The sequence below is a fragment of the Anolis sagrei genome, chromosome 5, assembly GCF_037176765.1.
Source record: "Anolis sagrei isolate rAnoSag1 chromosome 5, rAnoSag1.mat, whole genome shotgun sequence".
Classification (NCBI taxonomy): domain Eukaryota; kingdom Metazoa; phylum Chordata; class Lepidosauria; order Squamata; family Dactyloidae; genus Anolis; species Anolis sagrei.
The window spans coordinates 85,260,943-85,276,883 of NC_090025.1; the positions used below are offsets into that span (position 1 = coordinate 85,260,943).

The window sequence follows — 15,941 nt, forward strand, 5'->3', positions numbered from 1 at the left end:
TTGGAATGTTTCTTTTATTTCTAAATTTGTCCAACTACGGTTACATCACACATACACACACTGTATTGATCTTGGTATTACTTTACGTAAGGTTTATCAGTATGATGAAGAGATTTCTTGGGGAGACCCAGGATTAGTTGTAAGTCATATATCGAGGGGTAGCACTAAACTTGGCATACGACTTGATGACTTTATTCACAGCTTCCAAGAAGTCCTTCTCAGTGGCAATTTTCCGCCTTGCTCTGATGGCAAACATACCTGCTTCGGTACAAACACTGCGGATTTCAGCACCTTGTCAGGAAAAAAACAACAACATTTAAGAGCCATCTGAAGCTACTAACACCACAAAACAAGGAACAGAGAGAGAGCGAGGCAAGAACTCTTTGACTTACCAGTGCTGTTGGGACACAGACGAGCCAACAATTCAAATCGTATGTCCCTTTCAACGCTCATTGAGCGAGCATGTATCTTAAATATATGGGTTCGTCCCTAAAAAACAGGGGAGAAATATGAGAACTCATCCTAAAACATGAGGAATGTACAATCATGAATACGTAGTAAATCAAATTAGTCTATAGAGACCTAGATACCCAGCACTGTGACTTCTCTTGGAATGATGGCACTGAGCAATAAACAACCTCAGCCATTTTCTTGGCTGCCTTTTTGGGGAGGGACACCTGTGTCCACCAGGCAGAGATAGCTGGTAAGCTACCAGCCTGAGCATATTTATTATTAATAATTTCCTATATGTATACCCCGCCATTCTCACCCCCAAGTGGGGGACTCAGAGCGGCCTCACAAAAGCATCATGAGATGCCAACATTATCTATATAAATAAAAATGTAATGTTCGTTTGGGGGATTAACAGAACTCAAAAACCACTGGATGAATTGACACCAAATTTGGACACAAGACAGCTAACAACCCAATGTATGTCCTTCACTCAAAAAATATGATTTTGTCATTTTGGAGTTGTAGTTGCTGGGATTTATAGTTCACGTACAATCAAAGAGCATTCTGAACCCCAGCAACGATGGAATTGAACCAAACTTGGCACACAGTTCTCCCATGGCCAACAGAAAATACTGGAAGAGTTTGGTGGGCAGTGTCCTTTGGTTTTGGAGCTGTAGTTCACCTACATCCAGAGATCACTGTGGACTCAAACAATGATAGATCTGGACCAAACTCTACATGAATAACCAATATGCCCAAATGTGAACACTGGTGGAGTTTGGGGGAAATAGAATCTTGACATTTGGGAGTTGTAGTTGCTGGGATTTATAGTTCACCTACAATCACAGAGCATTCTGAACCCCACCAATGATAGAATTGGCCAAACCTCCCACACAGAACCCCTATGACCACCAGAGTGGCCCACAGCAATGCGTGGCAGGGGATGGCTAGTAAAACATAAATTGCCACTTGCCAATTTTCTAGATAAGTGAATGGGGCTGAAGACTGGTCTTGCCACACCAGCTCCCCATAAGAGAAAATAAAATCTGTATTTGTGAGAGAATAGAAATAATCTCAGTTTAAGGGCCTATTCACTCAGTCACCTGGTCTTAAAAAAGAGAAGCTGTTTAGGGTGGTAATGACCCTCATAGAAATAATGTATGTGACACCCACTTGCTGGCAACAGCTCATGGAAGATCATATCTAAGGAAAGGTAGCTCCCAGATGAAAAGGGTTACTCCTAATGTAAAATAACAATTTGATCCAATCCAGTTTCACAGATGCTCATGTAAGAGCTATATAGCTCAGAGAACTCTTCCCATCTCAAAACACCAGAAAAGAAAAATATCAACACCATTCACTTAAATACCAATGTATTGCTACTGGCATTCTTTAGTAAAAAACAAAGCCATCCTAACCTCCAAATCTGGCAGGCTAAATTCAATCTTCCTGTCCAGCCTTCCAGGCCGCATGAGTGCAGGGTCCAAGGTATCTGGTCTGTTGGTTGCCATCAACACTTTAATATTGCCTCTTGGGTCAAAGCCATCAAGCTGGTTTATCAGTTCTAACATTGTGCGCTGGACTTCATTGTCTCCTCCAGCCCCATCGTCAAAGCGAGCACCTAAAAAGGGACAGTAGAGAAACAAACAAAAAGCTGTGCCAATTGTCCCTCTGAAAGGCGAATCACTTGCAAGATGCAGTTCAAGCCCCCATCCTGCCCAATGGCATCTACAAGATGTCAAAGAAAATCAAACTGCTTATTTAGCTTAACAATGCAGACTAAAAACAGCTAAAAGTCAAATATAACAATAGGGAACGATTTAAAGGTATTCAATGTCTACTAGACTATAATAGAATTTAACAGTTTGAAACATAACAGATGAGGGAGAAGACCTAAAGAAATAAAATGTCTTACAAGAACAATTAGCTATTACAGAAAGCAAAATACTTCTCAACCACAGTGACCAGATCAAGTTGCTACCTCCACCATTTTTCCTGGTCTACTTTCAATCTGTGAAATAGGACTATGGACAGATAACCTATTTGTGGAGGTGTTTTCAAATGCATCTGTAGAGACTTAGGGCATTTAACTTAAATTTGTTAAAGGCAAAATAATCTTCAGGCCGCTGCCACCATTTAAAGTGCCTCTAAAAAGAAAAGAATTTCTAAACAAGTTAGAGAAACAGATTATATACATTTGGTGGCAGCGAAGACTTAAGATTCTCTATAGAATTACCTCAGCAAATTCTATAGAGAATCTTAAGGCTTCGCTGCCACCAAATGTATATAATCTGTTTCTCTAACTTGTTTAGAAATTCTTCTCTTTTTAGAGGCGCACTGAGGCAATTGTTTGAACACAGAACAATGTTGTTTATTTGTAAGTACTTTAACAATACAGGCACTTAAGCTTAACAGTTGCAATAATGAATAGAAGTGTATGGTTACTTTAAAAACAGTTCAGTTCTTAAAACACTTCTTGGTTGCACTTAAACTTAACTCCCTCAGGAAAACTAGCAGACTTTCTCCTGACTAGATTCCTATAACTTCAAACAGCCCTTTCTCTACCATCTGTTCCTCTTCAGTATTCCGGCTATTCTTTCTCTAATAGCTCTCTGAATACTTCTCTAATCTAACTTCCTCAAAACCCAGAGTCTATCTGACTCCCTCAAACACCAGAAACTCTCTCTTCAACACCCAGAACGAATTTCCCTATCAGAATTTTAAAACTCACACTTTCAAGGCTTTTTTTTCTCTGCACTCAAGCTAAGCTCCACCCACTCTCCCAACCAATTACAAGCTCTCCACATTTCCCTCCAGGCTGCTCCCAAGCTCCGCCTCTACTAGGAAATGACTAACCTAAGATAGCTGCTCCTTCCAGGCATAACACAAAATGGCTGCCAAATTTCCTGGGCCCTTTCCTGAGCTTACTCTGACTTAAAAGGTATGCAATTTATCACAGCATCCTTTCCACATGTGCTTTCCGAGGTGATAAACCCCATTGTGTTAAGACTTGTATACTATGTTCACATATTTATGATGATCCAGGAAAAAATTAATCTCATATTTTAGATATAAATGGATCTGTAAAAGTACTGACATGTTTAATGAACATATATTAAATGTGGAAGCATAATAAAGGCAAATCAAGATACAAAGGTAGCAGGATGAAAGGAAGAACTGGGTAGGATTATTTTATTTGTATTTCTACATTCTGTGTTTCCAAGAAGCTGAATAAAAACAAATATATGGATGATGATACCAACCTCCAATAGCATCTATTTCATCAAAGAAGATAAGACAGGCTTTCTTAGTTCTGGCCATTTCAAAGAGTTCCCGAACCATCCGGGCACCCTATTTTAAAGAAAGGGAGAAATTTATTTTTAGATAAGACAAACTTCCCCAAATGACCCTGACAGGGCCATGACATTTGCCAGAAAGCAGACATAAGTAACCTTGGGAGCTCAGTTTAGTTGCAATCCCTTCCCTGCACAACATGAGTGCAGTCACGACTAAGAAATATTTTTAAAACAGCCACACATTATATGCTAACTCCTACTAAGCTTTCTGTAGGTTGTTTCTTATTTCAAACTTTATTTATACCCCGCCACCATCTCCCCAAGGGACTCGGAGCGGTTTACATGAGGCCAAGCCCAACAGTACATCAATAAAAGCAATAAACAAATACAATACAATTAAAATAAATCAAATATAAACAATAACCAATAAACAGTAACACACAAAGATTTAAAAAACTATGGCCAGACCAAATCTAAAAGTTTAAAATTAAAAAATAAACGCAAGGTAGGATATAACTGGTATAGGGTTTTCAAAGAGAGATGAGGGAACGCAGTCAATCCTACATCAGTAGTAAAGTGCATTCTGAGGGCATATTGCTGAGAATTTTCCTTATTCTGGGAAGGCACACTGGAACAGCCACGTTTTCAGGCTCCTAAAGACTGCCAAAGTTGGGGCATGTCTGATGTCCTTGGGAAGTGAGTTCCAGAGTCGGGGGCCACCACACAGAAGGCCCTCTCCCTCGTCCCCACCAATCGCACCTGCGAAGGAGGTGGGAGCGTGAGCAGGGCCTCTTCCAGATGATCGAAGAGTTCGTGTGGGTTCGTACACATAAACATATAATAGACCCTAGATCTCCCGCAGTGCAGGGGCATCAAATCTGCAATAAATAATTACCTCTCCCACATATTTCTGCACCAGCTCAGATCCAATCACCCGGATGAAGCAGGCATCGGTCCTATTGGCCACAGCACGGGCACAGAGGGTTTTGCCTGTCCCTGGGGGTCCAAAGAGAAGCACTCCTTTGGGGGGCTCGATCCCAAGATTGACAAATCGCTCTGGCTGGGGAAGGAGGAGAGAAAAATAACAGAGTTGAACACAAGGTCTAAAACCCCACACAGCAACAGTGTGTCACCATCTAACACTGGGGCCAAAAGCCCCCAAAGGTTTTGAATGAAGTAGACCAAGGCTGCCACAGCATCACAACATTTTAGTGCAGGACTTCTCGAACCTTTTTAATTTGCCCCGGTAATTTTTACATGACCCTGAGGTATAAAAGTATATAAAATGAGTATAAAATCAAACATTTACTGATAACAAATTCGCATTTGCAAGGCCTACCAAACAGGCTGGTTTTCTTTTTTTATCAAGTACAGATGAAGCATTTTCTGCAGAGTCCACTGTAAACACTGCACATTCTTGCTAACAGATTTTCTGTTGCCAAATTTTCCACCACTCCAACACTGAGTTAAGAGGATCCCATTTGGGATTGAGACCCATACTTTGAGAAGCAGTGGTTTAGTGCATTATTAGCAAACTTTTTTTTATTTTTAAGGAGGTTATTACTCAAACTAAGGCCTCTTTTACACTGCCATATAAAATCTAGATCATCTGATTTGAACTGGATTATATGGCAGTGTAGAAGGGCCCGAGAGGGAGCTCAGAAAAGTGACTTTTTGGACTACAATCTGGGAATTCCTCAATCCGTCTTTAGGAGATTGTAGAGTAGAGAGCAGAGTAGCTCTATAGAAAACCTTTTTATATTTATGCACACACAGAAAAAGAGAGAGAATGTTACTACCAGTGGAACAAGGCAATGAAATCCCATACCCTGAATACTAGAGGTTACATTTTTCCCCTTTATTTATTTCGTATCATAAGCATTGCATAAATTAGTATAAAACTGATAAAAATAGAAAGAGCACAGGCAGCTAAATTTTTTTTATCAAAAACGGGCAACAGCAATGGCATTGTCTGTAGCCTCCAACAATTCTTCCTCTGTACATGAGGCAGGGCATAGTGGACAAGCAGAAAATAGGGGTATGGGGCAGAGGAGAATGCAGAATAGTGGGTCACACTGGTCCCTGATATTTAGTCTACTTCTGTGGTATTGAGACAAACGACAGGAGAAAGCTGCTGTGTTCACATCAAATGCCTATGGCAGTGATGGGAAACCTTTGACCCTCTAGGTGTATTAGACCCCAACTCCCAGAATCCCCAATAAGCATGATCAATAATAAGGTCAATTATAGTTCAAAACATCCAAAGGTCCAAAGAGTTCCCACTCCTGGCCTAGTGGGATTTATAAAACTGCTATTGGAAGCAAAACTAGAAAGAGCTTCATCTAACCAAGCAAAACAATTGACATGGTTTCCAAAAACAGATCCATTCAGCAATAATTGGGTTACTGATTTTTTTAGTTTCTTCAAAAAATTGGAAGAAAAACTCAACTGATTTTGCTAATTAATTTTGTAATCTGTAAAACTCCTTACAACAGTGTTTCTCAACCTTCCCAATGCCGCGACCCCTTAATACTGTTCCTGATGTTGTGGTGACCCCCAACCATAAAATTATTTTAGTGGCTTGTTCATAACTGTAACATTATTATTATTATTATTATTATTATTATTATTATTATTATCTTTATTTGTACCCCGCTAGCATCTCCCGAAGGACTCGATGTGGCTTACACAGGCCGAAGCCTCAAAACAACAATACAATAGAGAGCATAACATCACAATAGCAAGCAAATCAGCAATAAACAAAATAGCATAACACCACAATAGCTAAGCAAATCAAACAATAAGCAAAATAACAACAATAGCAGTACATCAAGACATTATTAAAACTGGTTCGGCCGGCGCACTGGGGTACAAGGGTTAAAAGTGCTGAAATGGCAGGAGGCACGTGGGATTAAAAGTGCAGTGTGCAGCGACAATTAGTTATGCTAAGGTGCTACTAGGACTTGGGGTGGGGATTCCTAGTCTGAGAAGGCACAACGGAACAGCCAAGTTTTTAACATTGCTACTGTTATGAATCATAACATAAATATCTGATATGCAGGATGTATTTTCATTCACAGGAACAAATTTAGGCACAAATACTCCATACGCCCCAAATTTGAATACTGGTGGGGTTGAAGGAAGATTGATTTTGTCATTTGGAAGTTGTGGTTGCTGGGATTTATAGTTCACCTACAACCAAAGAGCATTTTGAACTCCACCAATGATGGAATGGAACCAAACCTGGAACGAAGAACTCCCACGATCAACTGGAAGGATGTGGTGGGTATCGACTTTGAGTTTTGGAGTTATAGTTCATCTACATCCAGAGAGCACTGTGGACTCAAACAATGATGGATCTGGATCAAACTTGGCACTGTTACTCAATATACCCAAATATGAACATTGGCGGAGTTTGGAGAAAACAGACCTTGACATTTGGGAGTTGTAGTTGTGGGAATTTATAGCTCACCTACAATCAAAGAGCACTCCGAAGCCCACCAATGATAGAATTGGGCCAAACTTCCCAAACAGAATCCCCACGACCAACAGAAAATACTGTGTTTTTGGATGGTCTTTGGAGACCCCTCTGACACCTCCTCGTGACCCTTCCAGGGGTCCCAATCCCCAGGTTGAGAAACGCTGCCTTACAAGCTATGAGACCAAGGAAACAGAATGATATAAAGAAAATAAAGCACTTATATACATTCATTAGAAGACTTACATGAAGCAAGGGTGTTTCCACCACCTCTCTGAGCTTCTCAATCTGTTCTTTGCACCCTCCAACATCACTGTAAGTGACATCAGGTTTCTCCTCCACCTGGAATACAAAACAGAAGTATGAACAGCTTTTACTACTTGCAACATTAAAGGTTTTACATGTTCTATGGAAGAAGAGTAGCACGAGACAGTAGGAACCAGATGAGAAAAGTTAAAAATGGAAAGATAAGACAGTAACAAATATCCTCACCTGCATCATAGTTACAGTTGGGTCAATCTTTGGAGGTAGTGGAATATGGATCTGATACTTGTTTCTGTCAACCCTGCAAAAAAAAGGTTTTAAAAAATCACATTTGTTTAACATGAATATGAAAAGTTCCCAACTTTCTGAGAAGTGATTCAACATCAGGCAGTATCCTATAAAGTTGACAAAACTGTAAATGTATGCAACTATATATGAAAAATGAACAGAGATATTTGTCAATTAATGAGGACAGTGGCAGTTTGCTACTGGGCACAATTCAAAGTGCTGTCTTTGGCCTATAAAGCCCTAAACGGCCCCGGCCCAAATTACCTGTCCATACGCATCTCCCCCTATGAACCATTGCGGATTCTCCGGGAAGATTAAGATCCTCTGGGAAGGCCCTGCTTTCCGTCCCGCCATTGTCACAGGCATGATTGGTGGGGACAAGAGACAGGGCCTTCTCGGTGATTGCTCCCCAACTATGGAACTCCCTTCCTGGGGAGATCAGTTTGGCCCCCTCTTTCCTGTCCTTTAGAAGGATGGTAAAAACTTGGCTGTGGGACCAGGCTTTCGGGACAGGGCAATAAAGCAGCAATAGGAAAGATTACCAGGCCAATTAGATTTGACGTGGATGACTAGGACGGTTTTAAATGGTGTATTTTAATATTTTGATAAATGTTTTTAATGTTTATGTATGTATATAAGAATTTGTGTCCCGGCATTGAATATATGCCGTATATATGCTGTGCTCCGCTCTGTGTCCCCTTCGGGGTGAGAAGGGCGGAATATAAATGTTTTAAATAAATAATAATAAATAAAAGAAATATAGAATCATAGAATCAAAGAGTTGGAAGAGACCTCATGGGCCATCCAGTCCAACCCCCTGCCAAGAAGCAGGAATATTGCATTCAAATCACCCCTGACAGATGGCCATCCAGCCTCTGTTTATGCCTAAATATTTCTGTGAAATGAAAAAAAAAGTCTCACAATCCAACATGAAGACTGACAGAATAAAAATGCAGAGCACTCCTAGATACACAACCCAAACTGAAATGGACAAAATTTTCACATGGTTGATGATAACTAATCCAAAATGTATAATTTAAAGCTACCTAAGAGATGCAGAGAACAAATGTAAGTAAGAGTAAAAAAAATGTTATGATCTTAAGTTGTACCTTTGACCTTAATCCCCACCCCTCCCCACCCCCGCAATAAATAAATAAAATACTGTATACACACATACATACAGCCCCAGTTTATCTGAAATACTTTCTCTCATACTTCAGGCCATTGTTGTTGTGATCCAAATGCAAGTTACTATTTATATCCCAAATCCTGGTCCAGCCTATTTGAGAGACAGACTCCTCATACCTAAACCTACACATGGATTGTGATGCGCTTCAAAGACTCTGCTTTCACGGCAAAGAGAGTCATGGCAAACCAAGCCTTTTCAATGGCAGCATCCCAGCTGTAGGACTCCCACTGAAGGTTAGAATAACCCTCTCTAATATATTTAGAAAATGTTTTGATTCTACCTATAGATTCTTTGTTCTGATGCTCTATAATAACCTAATGCATTTGAAAACACCCACTGCACAGTAAATATAACATGTATGCTACTAAACACAGTCTCGGCTATTGTTCCATAATGTATGGAAAATAAAGTCTTGGTTTCAAACTCACCCAACTCGCATCCCTTCTTCAATGTCAGTAGGAGCCACTTGATCACTAAGATCTACCACAAACTTGGCAAACTGCTTAACGTTGATGATGTACTTAGGGTCCTCAGAATCTGCATTGATTATCTTTGTGCATCTAACCAGAAGAGAAAGGGATTTTTTAACCAGTGAAAATCGAACCTATCAATATTAAGCCAAGTGACATCCATAAGTCCAGAGTGTAGAAATGTACGTTCTAGAATATCAAGCCAAGTGGCATTTATAGTCCAACTAAGAATGTACTCAGCAAAACAAAAATTTCTGTTCTTTTGCTGTGCGATACTATAACTGAAAACTCTACCCTAAAAAACCACAATGTAGGCAGTCCCGAGTTACAAACATCCAACTCCAAGTTAAAAACAGAGGTGAAAATTGTCACAAAAATATAATGTGCAGATATGATAAATGTGGATTTGATATATGGTATGAATGAATTGACTGAAAGAATGAATGAATGACTTACTAATTTTGGAGATGCCATTCTAAAGATTAAGGCCTGCATTGACTAACTGCCTGGGTTTAAATGACTAGAGTTACACTTTGAAAAATATACCTATTCTGACCTACACACAAATTCAACTTAAGAACAAACTTACGGAATCTATCTTGTTCGTAACCCAGGGACTGCCTGTTTCAAGAACATGGAAATAACACCCAAATTACTTTCAACTGTAATTCTCAAATACCTAGACATGATCATCAGTATCACTAAAATGGTTAAATATATATAGTTGGTCCTCCATATCCATAGATTCAACCATCCACAATTTCTTAATATCCCCCACCCCCCAAAATTCAAAAAGCAAACCGTGATTTTGCCATTTTATACAAGGGATATTATTTTACTACAGAACAGTATATAACGGGACCCAAGCAAAGACCAAGGACCCACTGTGTGTCAGTATGCGGCAGCTGCAGCAATGCTGATGTTTGGAAATTACATTTATTTTAAGATGAGGCATAAAAGTAATTCCTAGTCACCAGATCACTGTAAAAAAATCAAAGTCTTGAGACTGTCAATTAGGTGTGAAAGGCAGAATGCTATTCGTTACTCTTGTGACTGACCAACTGACATAGATGCATACCTTGCCACTTGCAATGGCTGCTCACTTTGAAGAGTTTGTTTATCTGCAGCTAGATCCCAGAGAGCAGGAGGAGCCAAGCCAGTGTCGGACTCTTTAATGCCTACAAGAAGAAAAAGAACCCAATTTCTACTTATATACATTGCAGCAAAGAAGCATACAGGACCCAGAGGAAAAGCCACCCCACATGATATGCGACATAATATTAATCCTGAATAATATGGTATAGAATATGCACTAGGCAAACCTTATGGGAGCAGGTGAGTATATAAAAGCAGGCCTATGTTCTATAAATATAATTATGTAGAAACAAACTTTAAAAGGTTTGGCTCAAGAGCCAAATAAGCTCTAGAAACCTTTAAAACATCCTTAAGGATGAAAAATTGTGGTTTCCTGTCGTGATCACTGTGAATCGCACATATGGTAATTCCTGCGAAAAGAGCAACTTCAGAACCTTCTAGAACAGGGATCCTTAAACTAAGCCCTCCAAGGTCATTTACCCGGCCCTCGCTTCAGGGTCAACCTAAGTCTGAAATGACTTGAAAGGACACAACAACAACAACAATCTTATCTCATCAGCCAAAAGCAGGGCCACACTTCCCATTGAAATACTAATAAGTTTATATTTGTTTATATTGTTCTTCATTTTAATTATTATATTGTTTGTAGGTGTTTTTAACACTACAAATAAGATATGTGCAGTATGGATAGGAATTCATTCTTCTTCTTTTTTCACATTATAATCCGGCCCTCCAACCGTTTGAGGGACTGTGACCTGGCCCTCTGTTTAAAAAGTTTGAGGACCCCTGTTCTAGAAAGACAAATAACATTTTTTGGTGGTAGCCCCACCCACTCCCCTCCAATAGTATAAGTTGCTAGTGGGAGGGGCTACAGCCTCCAGTTCTCTTCGTCCGCCGCCTTAGCAGCAACAGGAGAACCTTTGCTGACTAGCTTGGTTTGGATTTTCTGTTTTTGACTCGGACTGCCTTTGATTATGATCTGATTGCCTTTTTCTTGCACTTCACTCGGACTGTTTGACTCCGCTTTTTCTCTTTCCTGACTCGGACTTTTTGTCTCCTCTGCCTCTCTGTTTTTGACCAGGACTGTCTTGGATTGCCTTACTGCCTCACTATGTCTGTCACAACATCCTTCAAACGTTGTGCAAAGTGTCCTAACAATTTCCTGGACAACGATGGGCACTCCCTATGCTTGCTCTGCTTGCGAGAGGGGCATTTGTCCCAAGCTTGCTCCATCTCTCAAGCGTTTAGGTCACACACAAGAAAAAACAGGGAGTCACAATTATTCAGAAAGTTCATATTTTTAAACTCCTAGCTAATGCTCTTAATAAACACATACCTGTGAGTTCATTGATTTTTTTAAGTAACTGCTGTATGTCATCTTCCACTTGCTTAATCTGCCTTGAGTAGGTACTCTGTCCCTGGATTTGAAAGAGAGCAGAAGGTTGAGGAAATCAAGGAAAGTGAATGGGTCTGTGAGCAAACTATTTAACTATATCGTGCATGGGCAAACTTCGGCCCTCCAGATGTTTTGGACTTCAACTCCCACAATTTCTAACAGCCGCTAAGCTGGCTGGGATTTCTGGGAGTTGAAGTCCAAAACTGGAGGGCCAAAGTTTGCCCATGCCTGAACTATGTTCTACAACTCACAGCTATGAATATATGAGCCTTGGTACTTTGCAGGGAGTGCAGTAAATGTTTTGAGGCACTTTGTATGTGCCATTGTAAGCCGCCTTGGGTCCCTCTGCTGGGTAGAGAAAGGAGGGGTATAAATACAACAAACAAACAAATAAATAACTAAATAGATGGTCAGTCTTGCCATTTATCATTTACTGCACTCTTTGCAAGGTCCCAAGGACAATCTCTCCCAATTTGGCTACGTGAAACTATTTTGACGGCTGAACAGAACAGCAAATGGCACTTTCTACATACAAATGATAATAATAATATTTGTTGTTTTTGATTCGTTCAGTCGTCTCCGACTCTTCGTGACCTCATGGACCAGCCCACGCTAGAGCTCCCTGTTGGCCGTCACCACCCCCAGCTCCTTCAAGGTCAGTCCAGTCACTTCAAGGATTATTAATAATATTAATAATAATAATATTTGTTTATACCCCGCCACCATCTCCCCCAACGGGGATTCGTTGCAGCTTACATGAGGCCAAGCCCAAACAGCAAATTACAATAAAATAACATACAATAAAATAAAATAGAAACCAAAACACAACAACACAATAAAATACATAATGTTCATAAGCATGGCTGAGTTAAAACATCTAAATACCTTAATTTTATAAGAAAAAGAGAGTATCCTATTGTTTTAAAGCTTATGGGCCCAATGGGGTGGGAATAATCAAATGGGGAATAGTTTCAGATCTTTCTATTTGTAAGATATGAACCCTTTCGTGGGTTGGCTTTGCAAATAAGACAGACTAACTTCAAAATTCATTGCCCCAGCAAACTACACAAAAATATCAAAAATGATTTCATCAGATTGTTCCTGAATATTCAGATTTTCAGCCTGCATCTCACAAGACTTTATCTTCTAGCGCTGTCACTGAAGCATGAATATCTTTCAACTACAGCCATGTTAGGAATCTTGCACGTCTCCAGTGGTTGGACCTGAACTCCACTCCTTCTTTGCCAGACATTGAATTCTGAGAAGTGCTGGAAGTTGCAGTCCAACTGCATCCAAAGGGTCATATAGGGTTGCCAACTGAACTAGAGCAACACAATTGTCATCGCTACCCTGTACATGTTTACTTGGGAGTGAATTACTTGGAAGTACTTACATAGGTCTTCAACAAGGCAATATCACCTTCATCCAAAGCTGAAAGAGACATAACAGACAACATCTCAAAAATTAGTTCCATTCAATAGATAATTACAATATCCGGATGTCATTATGCATTACAGAAATCCTTGTTGCTGTTAATAAAATTGCAACTACATGCTTCCTAAACTCTGTAAAGCTGATCTGAGCAAGCAAATAGGACTTACAATCACCTTCATAAACAAACACAGACAAGAAAAAATGTTTTGTCTATCACAACAGCCAAAAGCAGGCCTACACTTCCAACTGAAATACTGTTGGTTAAATTCATAGTCGATTGCCGGTCTCAGGCATCATTCCACAAAAGCTTTGTTTGGGGGTCCTCCTGGATTCTTCACTTACATTTGAGGCTCAGGCGTCGGTGGTGGCCGGGAGGGCCTTTGCACAATTAAGACTCGTGCACCAACTGTGACCATACCTCGGGAAGGCGGATCTGGCCAAGGTGGTCCACGCCTTAGTCACCTCTAGACTGGATTACTGCAATGCACTCTACGTGGGGCTGCCCTTGAAAACGGCCCGGAAATTTCAGATGATCCAGCGTGCGGCAGCCAGGTTGTTAACTGGGGCTCCTTACAGAGAGAGGTCATCCTTCCTGTTCAAGGAGCTCCATTGGCTGCCATTCATCTACCGGACCCAATTGAAGGTGCAGGTTCTTACCTACAAAGCCCTGAACGGTTTGGGACCCGCCTACCTGCGTGATCGCATCTCTGTATAGAAACCCACACGATCCCATCGATCATCCGGTGAGGCCCTGCTCTCGATCCCACCAGCATCGCAGGCACGATTGGTGGGGACGAGAGAGAGGGCCTTTTCGGTGGTGGACACTCGACTCTGGAACTCACTCCCTAAAGACATCAGACAGGCCTCAACTCTGGCAGTCTTCAGGAGGAACTTGAAGGCGTGGCTGTTCCAGTGTGCCTTCCTGGAATAATGATCCCATGGCACTCTGTCCTCCAAAGCACTTTACATTTCTTTAGGTCTGCTCGTATGCCCTTCCACAAACTCCAGTATCACCTTCCGTTCACGTCCCAGCATTATTTCCAATTTTAACTCTATATTTGGCCTTCCCACTGTTTTGAATTATATGTTGTTTTATTGATAATGTTGTGTATATTATTGTTTATGTGTTTTTTTAATTGCTTGTACTGTGTTATTATTGCTTGTATTGTTATATTTTGGCTCGGCCTCATGTAAGCCGCAACGAGTCCTTTGGGAAGATGGTAGCGGGGTACAATTTTTTTTTTGTTGTGTCAGGAGCAACCGCTCCTGTTGTGAGAGAATTGGCCATCTGCAAGGATGTTGCCCAGGGGACGGCTGGATGATTTTTGATGTTTTATCATACTTGTGGGAGGCTTCTCTCATGTCCCCGCACGAGGAGCTGGAGCTAATAGAGGGAGCTCATCCACCTCTCCTCGGATTTGAACCTGCGACCTGTCGGTCTTCAGTCCTGTCGGCACAGTGCAAATAAAGTGTTGTTGTTATTATTATTATTATTATTATTATTATTGCACAGCCAGGTTTTCACTAGCTTCCTAAATGTCAGGAGGGAGGGGGCAGATCTAATTTCATTTGGGAGGGAATTCCATAGGTGAGGGGCCACCACAGAAACGGCCCTATCTCTCCTCCCCACCAGACGCGCCTGCGAAGATGGCGGGACTGAGAGCAGGGCCTCTCCAGACAATCTTAACACTCTTGATAGGGGAGAATACGTTCAGACAAGTAAAACATTTAAATAAAACATTTACTGCTTTGAACTGGCATATACTGTAGTGTGGACTCAGATAAGCCAATTCAAAGCAGATATTATGGGATTTTCTGCCTTGGTATTCTATTTTATATAACTCTGCAGAAGGGCCTTTAGAGTTCTGGTGCCACAGCAAACTACAAATCCCAGTATTCCATAGGATGGAGCCCAAACAGTTAAAGCGGTGTCCAACTGTGATCATTCTACAGTGTGGATGGTCCATAGGAAAGGATTTGAACTACTTAAGTAATCCAAATACCCTCGAAGGAAGAGTCAGGAGGAGAAAGGACAGAAGGGCCTGGAAGGAGGTGGGGAAGGGAAGCCTCAAAACCACGCATGCGCATTGGCATGCCAGGGCTGGAAACCCTTTTGAGAGACAAGAGAGCTCGTTTGTGGCGTTTGGACGGAAGGCTCACCGCGGATGGGTTTGTCCTCCTTCTCCTCCTCTTTGGTTTTCCGCTGATCGGCGCCCAGATAATCCGGCATCGCGTCGGTTTCTTAACCACCCCGCTCCAAATGCAAGCTCCTGCCTCAAGGAATGACAAGGCGCATGCGCAGCACCCGCTGGGAAGCGTTACACAGCACCTTACGAGTGCTTCCTTCCCCTCGAAGAGGAAGTGACGACATAAGGAGGCGGGGAAACGCATTCCCTGCCGGAACTGGCTGTGGGGAGTGTGGATAGAAAGGTTCCTGGCCTCGTTAGTTGGATGAAAGAAGGGAATCAAGATAAATTACCTCAGAACTTGTTTCATCCTCCTGATATCACAAAATTAGAAAAGAAAATCTGCATCTGATGTAAGAATGCTCCTTCCTGGTGAAAAACTCTAAAATCTG

The 15,941-nt window shown here is 41.2% G+C and overlaps 1 protein-coding gene across 1 annotated transcript; it reads right to left on the minus strand.

Moving 5' to 3' along the window:
• PSMC2 (proteasome 26S subunit, ATPase 2) lies at positions 1-15,718 on the minus strand. Its single transcript, XM_060778332.2, has 12 exons — positions 15,524-15,718; positions 13,323-13,360; positions 11,870-11,951; positions 10,517-10,616; positions 9,397-9,528; positions 7,720-7,792; positions 7,474-7,569; positions 4,645-4,809; positions 3,717-3,804; positions 1,872-2,074; positions 393-489; positions 1-291 (listed from the first exon to the last, which is right to left on the minus strand). Exons 1-12 carry the CDS (start codon positions 15,591-15,593, stop codon positions 134-136), a joined length of 1,302 nt encoding a protein of 433 aa, XP_060634315.1. The 5' UTR covers positions 15,594-15,718; the 3' UTR covers positions 1-133.
• Between the last annotated feature and the right edge of the window lie 223 nt (positions 15,719-15,941).

Excerpts from the sequence above, each read along its gene's own strand:
- PSMC2 (XM_060778332.2), bottom strand. The coding sequence starts at position 15,593 with ATGCCGGATTATCTGGGCGCCGATCAGCGGAAAACCAAAGAGGAGGAG. Across the intron at positions 7,793-9,396 it reads GAAGAAGGGATGCGAGTTGG|GGTTGACAGAAACAAGTATC; the intron begins GTGAGTTTGAAA and ends TTTTTTTTGCAG. Across the intron at positions 3,805-4,644 it reads TGCAGAAATATGTGGGAGAG|GGTGCCCGGATGGTTCGGGA; the intron begins GTAATTATTTAT and ends TCTTTAAAATAG.